We start from the raw sequence: 10,149 nt of genomic DNA, 5'->3' as shown, positions 1-10,149 counted from the left end.
CAAGGGGTATGAATAGTTTCTGAAGGCCTTCAGAAACTATTCATACCCCTTGACTTATTGTATATATATACAAAGCTGTTTTCTTGCCCAATAAACATTTATTTGATTTTATTTGCTCCACTAGACTACCCTGGGGCGGCAGGGTAGCCTAGTGGTTAGAGCGTTGGACTAGAACCGGAAGGTTGCAAGTTCAAACCCCTAAGCTGACGAGGTACAAATCTGTCATTCAACCCATGAACAGACAGTTAACCCACTGTTCCTAGGCTGTCATCGAAAATAAGAATGTGTTCTTAACTGAATTGCCGAGTTAAATAAAGGTACATTTGGTGGGTGTGGATTGAACAATAAGTGATGTATTTAAAGGGCAGTGAATTGAAAATCTTACACATTAGTCGTCCTTATGCCATTGAAAATCTGAGACACTGGCCATGTCTGAAATAAAAATAAATTTAGTATGCTTTAAATGCCAAGATGTCATACTCCAGATTTTCCTAAACTCGGTCCTCGGGACCCCATTTTTTGTTGTTGTTGCTCTGGCACCACACAGCTGATTCAAATAATCAACTAATCATCAAGCTTTGAAAAACCAAAACATTCACCCCTTGGGGTCCCGAAGACAGAGTTTGGGAAACGCTTTCATATTAATTTCCTCTAGTTGAATTCTCTGCACACTATTGAGGAAGAGAATCGTCTTTCTAGACCCAATTGTGTTAGATAACAGCTGATAATAGTCCTTTAATGATGAGGTGTACCAAACTTAACAAATGGCAAAATGCAATTGTTCATTTCCACACTAGATGAGCATTCTCAATATGGATGAGCTTAGTATGTTGATATTTGTTGCTTACTGCATTTGATTTGTCTAAACAGTACGTTCTAAACTATGATTAGTACACGGTATGTGTAACGGATGTGAAACGGTTATTATTATTATATATTACTTTATTGCGTTTTCTTGTGGGACTAGTAAAAATGCCTGCAACTTAAAATAAGGTTGTTAACTGGGTCCTTGTGCTTTTAAAATAACAGTTATGTTCCGGAACAGTATGGATTACTTTTGTATGTTCTATTTTGTTTCTATTTCTGTTTCTTGAAAATGTTTGCTATTTTTCTGGTTTTCGGGAGTCCTGCAATTCTACACATTTTGTCATGGCTTATGATAAGAGCATATGCTAAAATACAGGGGTTGGCTTAGAAAAGTCAGTTTAATAACACTTTCCTGTGGATATTTTGTCTCAAATTTCCAGCATAATTACCAACCACCAAAACAACCAGTGGAGTAAGTTCAAATGTAATTGTATTCAACATTCTGGCTTGCAGAGGTCCTGAAAGGACCTTTCCAAACCATTTTATTGCATTATGTCAGATGGTGACTAGCTAGCAAGCTATCACCGGATGATGTATCAGGCTACATACAGTGCCTTCCGAAAGAATTCATACCCCATGACTTATTCCATATTTTGTTGTGTTACAATCTAAATCCAAAATGGATTAAATAATTTTTTCTCTCACCCATCTACACACAATAACTCATAATGACAAAGTGAAAACATGTTTATAAATATTGGTTGCAGATTTATTGAAAATGAAATACAGAGATATCAGATTTACATGTGTATTCACACCCCTGACTCAATCAATACATGCTAGAATCATCTTTGGCAGCGATTACAGCTGTGACTCTTTCTGGGTAAGTCTCTAAGAGCTTTGCACACCTGGATTGCAGAATATTTGCACATGATTATTTTTTAAATTCTGCAAGCGCTATCAATTTGGTGGTTGATCATTGCTAAACAGCCATTTTCAAATCTTGACAGATTTTCAAGCCGATTTAAGTCAAAACTGTAACTAAGCCACTCGGGAACATTCAATGTAATCTTGGTAAGCAACTCCAGTGTATATTTGGCCTTGTGTTTTGTCCTGCTGAAAGGTTAATTTGTCTCCCAGTGTCTGTTGGAAAGCAGACTGAACCAGGTTTTCCTCTAGGATTTTGCATATGCTTAGCTCTATTCCATTTATTTTTATCCTAAAAAAACTCTCTAGTCCTTGCCGATGACAAGCATACCCATAACATGATGCAGCCAACTCCATGCTTGAAAATACGAAGAGTGGTACTCAGTGATGTGATGTACTTTCCCCAAAGATAACGCTTCGTATTCAGGACATTAAGATAATTTCTTTGCCACATTTCTTTTATTTATTTGTATTTTTTACAGTTTTAGTTTAGTGCCTTATTGCAAATATTTGTATTCTGTACAGGCTTCCTTCTTTTCACTGTCATTTATGTTAGTATTGCGGAGTAACTACAATGGCGTTGATCCCTCCTCAGTTTTCTTATATCACAGCTATTGAACTATTTAACTGTTTAAAAGACACTATTGGCCTCATGGTGGATCTCCCTGGTCCTTCTGGTTGAATCTCTGTTTGAAATTCATTGCAGAGACTGAGGGACCTTGCAATAATTTGTATGTGAGGGGTACAGAGATGAGGTAGTCATTAAAAAATAATGTTAAACACTATTATTGCAACTTATTATGTGACTTGTTAAGCACATTTTTAATCCTGAAATAATTTAGGCTTGCCACAACAAAGGGGTTGAATATATTTCTAAAAACATAATTCCACTTTGACATTCTGGGGTATTGTGTGTAGGCCAGTGACACAACATCTCAAATGAATCCATGTTATATTCAGGCTGCAGCACAACAAAATGTGGAAAAGGTCAAGGGATGTGAATACTTACGAAAAAGACTAGTCTTAATTTTTATCTCACACGAAATGCACCAACAGCCTCAGCAAATAATATCTGCAAACATGATCGGTTATGGTAATGTCAATGTCGACGACGATGATCTGACTGGCATACTGTGTCTTTGGTTGTCCAGTGATAATCTAATGATGTTTCTGTAAACTACAGTGTATCTCATGATATGGACCACAGAATAGGCCGCATCAACTATGAAATGGCCAATAGGCCTTTGTAAGAGTTTCAAAATATGTTTCACTGTGGTGACTGTTCTGTAGGAATTATACAAAAAAAATACATATCACATCTTAATTTAAGAAGTTAATTATTTGTTTATTATTCATTTATTTAAGTATTTCTATCTCCAAGATTCACCCACCCGAAAAATATAAATTCCGGTTTATTCAAAAATGAAATGAAGGAATTGTTATTGACCGCATCAAAGGAATGAATCAACAAAATCAAAGTGGCAATAATCATAATCATTATTACAATAATAATTAAATAATCAGAATATCCACATTCATAACAAATCCATTTACAATGGCAATACACTCTTCAATATCACTCTTCCATTAATATACACAAATCCCCGAATGTCTGTCCTTTTAAAAACAAAAATAGAGGGGTTGGGGGACTATGGCTTGTCAAGGGGTATGACTATGTGTGACCTGTGGGGTTGAAAGTTCAAGGGTGAGGGAGGGTTGGCGAGTTGGAGGCACACTTAATAGAACTTGAAGAAATGGCTAATAACATGGTGTTACTTGCATGGAAGAGTTGCTTCACAAGTAACAGTGTGACCTGAACCAAACGTTCAGCCTGACAGAGGGGTCTATGAGAGGCAGAGTTCGGGGAACTAAATTGGAAAGATTAGATAAGGGTTGTCTGGATAAATATATATATCTGAATGACAACCATTGCAAACATTTAATGTAGAGAAACGCAAAACTTAAATCAAATAACAACGAAGAATCATAATAGTTACAGGAATTCAAAGAAAAGGAGATGGAGGTCACTGGAAATATTATCTTAGTTATTCTATATACTGTATATGTACAAACATTGCTTGGTCACCCAAATATAATTTTTAAAAAATGCCTCGGTTGATGAGAAAATGAGTGCAAGCCAGAGATTGTTTTGAGAGGCATAAATAGGTGTGTAGGTGTTCAGAGGTGTCAGATTGGTCAGTGTCTGCACAGAAAGTGCTTCCCAGACAGCTGTCCTTTAAATAGCCAGTGTGAACCTCTCCACTCCCCAACATTTATTCTTTGAGGAGTCAAATACGTCATTTAAGAGAGAGAGAGAGAGAGATTAGAGGATTGAGGAAAAAACTGTACACCCTGCATATACAAGCAAACTGTATATACACATAGACATACCATATATACACACACATATCCAGTATATACACAACAACTGTACACACACTGTATATACACACACATTCAATCACGTAAAAGGTATTAACCTCTAATCTCTCGCTCTTTTGATGTGTCACCTTTCAGTGGTCAGAGGTGAAGGAGGGCACAGGGTTTTATTTAGCTTCTGTGTCAGTGGAGTCCATACAAAGAAATCAAATGGAAGTTCTACAGAAACTTGGCTCCAGAATTCGGTCTCACCACAGTGGAAAAACATGATAAACTCGCGTCTTCTCCACTAAGCTTACATCAGAGACAGAAATAGGAAAACAAAAACGTGATGGTAAGGATGTCCTCTTCTAAGGAGTTTTTAGATCGTCTGTAAAATGGAGAGCTCCCCAGCGATTGTCAAGTAGAAAAACAACATCCATCCTGACATCTCTCTTCCAGGGATTACAAGAGAGAAGTGGAGGGGTACAGGTCACGGCAACGTGCAGATCATTGTGAGGGGAGCAGGTAAAACAACAGTTTGTGTTTTTATCCGTCACAATCCCAGGGCAATCTTTCTCCCCAAAAGGGTCATGTTTCATAAGATTGTCTTAAGAAAAATCAGTTGATATAAAATTGATCATTTCTGGACTGTCATTAGATACTAGTCTTGTCATTATCAAGAAATAAACATTTGCCAGAGGAAGATTTCCAATGAAAAGTTGATGTAGTACTACGGTAAGAATACGCATTATTATAGAAATATAAATCATAGCATTTTCTACATTTTTCAAAGTTTTAATTGAAGCAACATTTTGTTTTGTAGCAGTTTCACTTGTAATAGGCTGTGCATAATTAGTTTCCTTTAAATGTAAAACTAATAGAGATAAAGAAGAAAGAACAAAACCAAAACCATGGCAGATATGAACAGGAGCAGAAAAAGTCTAAAAGTGAACAGAAAATGAGGTGGGTGGTTAAGAATAGATAGAAAGAGGAATGGGTAGATAGTGGGTGGACTGTAGAAAATGATAGGAAGGAAAAATGAAAGAAACAAATTGTGAGATCTTAGAAAAATGTTAGGAAAGAAAAATTACAGCACCGTTGAAATGCATCTTATACACAGCAGCTCTCTCTCTTTCATTTAACTTACTACTCAATCCCAAAAGGTTTATATCATGTCAATCTGCATAGCTGTTCTTCACATGCTTGATGAGCCAACAAAACCATTTCCCGAGATTGGCACGTCTTGAAAAGAAAAGAAAATATCTAATCACAAGCGTCAAATACAGATTGTCCAGCCATCCAATCAGAGAGAGAGGGCCCAAGTAAAGTATGATAAATAACACAGCAGATCCTTACATGGTCAGCTGTGGCTCTGGACTATCCTTAAGGTCAGGAGAATTGGACCAATGGCCCAACTTCTCCCTTTGTCAGCCAATCGCATCACGAGAGAGCGCTCTTGATATATGGCCAGGCCATGCGTGCTGCCCATGTTGCCTCAGCCAATTAGGTTCCAGATTGTCCTCCACGAAGCTGCGTGATTGGCTAAGGAGAGAAAAGGAAGACAGAGAGAGAAGGAACGGGGAGGTGCTTGATAAGTTGCTATCCAATCATAGCCATCCCACTAGGCACAGACGTCATTTCAACGTCTAATTTTGATTTACAATCGATTGAGTTGTCAACTAAAGTGAATTTAATCCATGTCATTGGATTTAGGTTCAAATTTGGGTGAAAAAAATACTAAATTCCCTAACGTCCCTAATGAAATTGCATAACTACATCACATTTAGCCTTTTTGTTTAAATGATGTGGAATCTATGTTGATTCAACCAGTTTTTGCCCAGTGGGATAGATCTTGTTAAGAGATGCACCAACCACTGTATCGGATGGCAGTCCCTCCAAAGTAGGATTCATCTCTTTGTCAGTTTGTGTTTAGCTCTGAGGCAAATATTTGTTTACCTGAGTCTCTCAATTCTGCATCTCTGAGGTATATTAATGGCAATGCTCATATATCAACCAGTGACCCTGTATAGTCCCATATCTTTACTCAATGCAGATGTAAAACCCTAGTTGCTTTAAAAGCCATTTTATTACTGATATGTTTTGGCACTAGAATGGTAGCCCTATTAGCTGACTTAACACAAGTTAACTACAACAAACTCTCCCCATTAACAATCACATTTGGTTAACTTTTAATTCAACACTCTAAATCTCTCTCATATCTCTGAATCTCATCCACTCTACACTATGGCTAATCCCCTAGTACTGACCGACACAGCATTGGCGGAGGCATTTTGACCCTATACACAAAGTGCCGAATCCTAACTTGAGATCCGCATGTTAAACTCAGACTTACTCGTAATGCATGATGCCAATGGGAGAACTGCAAAAATATCAATCAAGTTAGGATATGGCCCTTAGTGAATTGACTCTTAATCACATACAAAAAGTGAAATAAGACTGGTGTTGGGTTCTGCAAAACCAGGACTGTCTGAAGCATGTTATTTCACTTGAGACGCTAAGCCAGCTAAGGAATGTTCTCCAACTAGTTATAAAGCACCACCAGTGTGAATCAAAAAGGGCCAAAATAAACCCAAGTTCACATCTAAACAAAGATTACAATGGACAAGTTATACACAAAACAAGAAGACATGACAACAACAGTATAACAGTATTCAATGACAGGTGATATCTGAACAGCTGACACAAAGCAATGAATTCCTTTTAGTGCACTGTGTGTGTAACATGTTTTAGATTTGAAGTACTCTTTACTAACGATGCCCCAAACAATCTTTGTTTTCTCAAAATGTTGTTACATTAGCATTCATCATGCTCAGCTGAATGGTACGTTAACTTAAAAGTAGTCCCTCGAAACGACATGAAGAAAGTCTATGCCACATACAAATTTGTCTGAGCGCAGTTTGACTACTGGCCAAAATGTCATTATCTGAGACCCAGGCACTTAAGGCTAGACTTAACTGGCTACCCCAAAATAAGAATCAAATAAATAGTTTACGTGGTACTAAACAGAAAAGGCCATGACAACAATTTTGGAAGTGTACTAGGTGTTACAAGTGACTACGTTATATGCCAGGACACTGAAGGTCCACAAATAGTATCCCTTTGATATTTTCAACCACTTAAAATTGCTGGTAAACTTTTTACCTGACAACTTTGTTATTGTCTCATTTGGTTTATGCACCCTACTTGACCCAGCTCCCACTCCATTAAACAATTGCACACGTAAGGACACGACACACATAAACAAACATAGACAAATACATAAAAGAAATAGGCTACCTTGACAACAACAGACAGAGTGAGAGAGACAGACATACAGACAGTGGGAAACATGACAGGCAGTGCTATTGACACACACACTTGATTTGGAGACGGCCCTGTTTGTGTCTGTAGCACCAGTTGATCACACACAGGTTCTGAGATTGAGAAGAGAAAACATTACACGAGTCCAGTCCACGAATGGGAAGTCCCTTAATTTACACACGATGTTTTGAAAACATCAAACACTTTCCTTAGGGCAAAAATAAAACCGTATTCTGCTTGTTCTGGACTCTGTAGTTAGTCTGCATTTCACACAGCATAGTTATTTTTGGATCTTGATTAGACTGTTTATGTACTATCATCAGTTAAAATAATCCTTCTATCAATATCATCTCCGCCTGTTATTTGAAAACCCTGTTAAAATACACTCAAAGGCACTAAGGAAACCAGACTACAAAAGCCAGATGACCACATCTCTACCAATTAAATTTGAGAGCTGGAGTTTTCAGGACAGGAAATGACTAGACCTTTATCGATGTAATTATGGGATACTACACGCATGTATATAGTAGCAGGATGCTATTGGCTACTGAGAAGTCTTTGGGGAGTGAGACGTTATATAGTGTTTGCTTACTGTCTTTATTTGATTAAACAAACACACAAAGCAACATCTCACATAGTCGCTTGGTTTGGGGATTAGGCCTATACCAGTGTATGATAGGCTCTATAGTTTGATCGTTTGAAACAGTACATGAGGATCCCACAATGTCAACGATAACTAAGAGGTATCATTATCTTGTCCTGCAAGACAGATACTGGCCAAAGCCCAGTTTGAGCATGACGGAAATGAGGTCCATTGGAAAGCCCTTTTGTTGTCTTGTATGATAATGCTGAACGTACTGTACAGTTAAATGTACAATGACCCCCCACACATTTCTTCTCTCTCTGGTTTGAGTACACATAAAAGAAACGGGAAAGATTGCAGTCATCTCATCCTCCTCAAAAAAGGAAGGAAATGTGGCAAGACTTTTTTATTTGTGTCTTCTCTCTCTGATTTGGTTTAGTGTTGTTTTTGACCTGCTCCCTCTCCTCTATGCCACGTCCTGCTGTTGCATTGCTCTCAGTTGCCTCCGTGCTTGTCACTGGGGAGGATGTTGGGTTGACACGGAGCTCTCCATTCTGGTGTGGACTGGAGTGGAGATGAGGAGTGGGGGGAGGAGGAGGGTCTACGGGTGGGGAGGGGACTCCATTCTCATTCCGGGGCAAGCTGGTAGAGGAGATGCATGAGGAAGAGATAGTATGGTCAGGATCAGTAGTCATCCCTCCTTCTTCTTCTCCTCCTCCTCCTCCTCCTCTTCCACCTTCAGTATTCACACAGGGGTCTGCTGAACCCAGGGAGGAATGCTGGGCCCCCTAGCAAGACAGAGAGAGGGAGGGAGAAGAGGAGTAGGAGAGGGGAGAGATGGGAGTGGGAGAAGGGGCATTCAGTGGGGGATTTGTGGCATGGACAAGGGTGTAAACGAGTCAGCCAATCCAGGAAGGAGAGAGGGAGGCAATATAAAGAGTCATATGTGAAGCAGGAAATGTGGGGAGAGAAGGCAACAGGGAGGATGGAAGGAGAGGGAGTATGGGTGATATAAACAATCAAGGAATAGTCAAATAAGAAGAGGCCAGTGAAGAACAAACAGGTGGGTAGAGGAAGAGTAAATAGGTGAATCAGTTACGAATGTAAAAGGAATAGAATGGAGGAAATAGTGTGGGGTGATGAGGGTCCCGATAGGAGAGGATCAAAGCAGGAGGTAAAGAAAGAAAGGATCATGTGAGAAAGCAAAGGGAGGGAGAGAAATAAGTGACAAAGGATGGGAGGAACCACGGAGAAAGAGAAATAGAGGAAAATGAGTTACAGAGCAGAAGTATGAAGTACACCAATAGTGATGGACAGCATAGGAGAGGGGATACAGTCAGAAAAAGAAAAGGTGGAAGGAATTACAATCTCGGGTTGACCAACATGTCAGAGTGTCTTGATCTTCATATGATGCTGAGTTAGAAGGGGGTACTAGTCAGGGACAGGTGTCAAAAGGAGTCTGAGCAGTCAAGTAGAATGAGAGTTGTGTCAGTCTTAGCCAATGAGATTAATTTCAAGGAATTTCTATACATTCTAATTTGTATTATAAACTGGGTGGTTCGAGCCCTGAGTGCTTATTGGCTGACAACCGTGGTATATCAGACTGTATACCACGGTTGTGACAAAACATTTATTTTTACTGCTCCAATTACATTGGTAACCAGTTTATAATAGAAATAAGGCACCTCAGGGGTTCGTGGTATATGACCAATATACCACGGCTAAAGGCTGTATCCAGGCACTCTGCTTTGCGACGTGCTAAGAAAATCCCTTAGCCGTTGTATATTGGTCATATAACACACCCACTCGTGCCTTATTGCTTAAATATACTGTAGTAAAGGCTTGAAAACCATGGTGACACAAATAGTTATGACTCTATAACGTGATACAATTGTGTCACCTTAATTCATCTTACGCACATTAGAATCCATGCGCATTTCAGGTTTAGCATGGTTTTTACTAAGCTTTCAGTCAATTGACCTTTGTCAGAGCAAAACTTTCACAGAAAGAAGAAAATCAATGAAGAACAAAAAGCGTTCCCCGAAAGCTTAGCTAAGACCACAATAAATGTGCAGAAATTCGATATTGTTTTTTCATGCACCTTTGTTCCCTTGTCAAGTGTGTGGTTGATTCCCACACATCATAGAACC

The 10,149-nt window shown here is 38.9% G+C and overlaps 1 protein-coding gene across 10 annotated transcripts in view; it reads right to left on the bottom strand.

Annotated features, from left to right (window-relative positions):
• Window positions 1-3,042: 3,042 nt before the first annotated feature.
• The window catches only part of LOC118364046 (ras/Rap GTPase-activating protein SynGAP-like), a 120,742-nt gene continuing 113,635 nt past the window's right edge, over window positions 3,043-10,149 (bottom strand). For 7 of the 10 annotated variants that reach the window (XM_052489547.1, XM_052489549.1, XM_052489553.1 and 4 more), the window contains one exon: window positions 3,043-8,787. In XM_052489547.1, the coding sequence (XP_052345507.1) occupies window positions 8,374-8,787 (414 nt within the window). In that variant the 3' untranslated portion in view covers window positions 3,043-8,373. The remainder of the gene's footprint in view (window positions 8,788-10,149) is intronic. The other 3 variants (XM_052489556.1, XM_052489552.1, XM_052489554.1) reach the window with 3 other exon arrangements.

The sequence above is a fragment of the Oncorhynchus keta genome, chromosome 31, assembly GCF_023373465.1.
Source record: "Oncorhynchus keta strain PuntledgeMale-10-30-2019 chromosome 31, Oket_V2, whole genome shotgun sequence".
Classification (NCBI taxonomy): Eukaryota; Metazoa; Chordata; class Actinopteri; order Salmoniformes; family Salmonidae; genus Oncorhynchus; species Oncorhynchus keta.
Note: the sequence above shows the minus strand (reverse complement) of the source record. Positions and strands in the feature narration are given on the sequence as shown.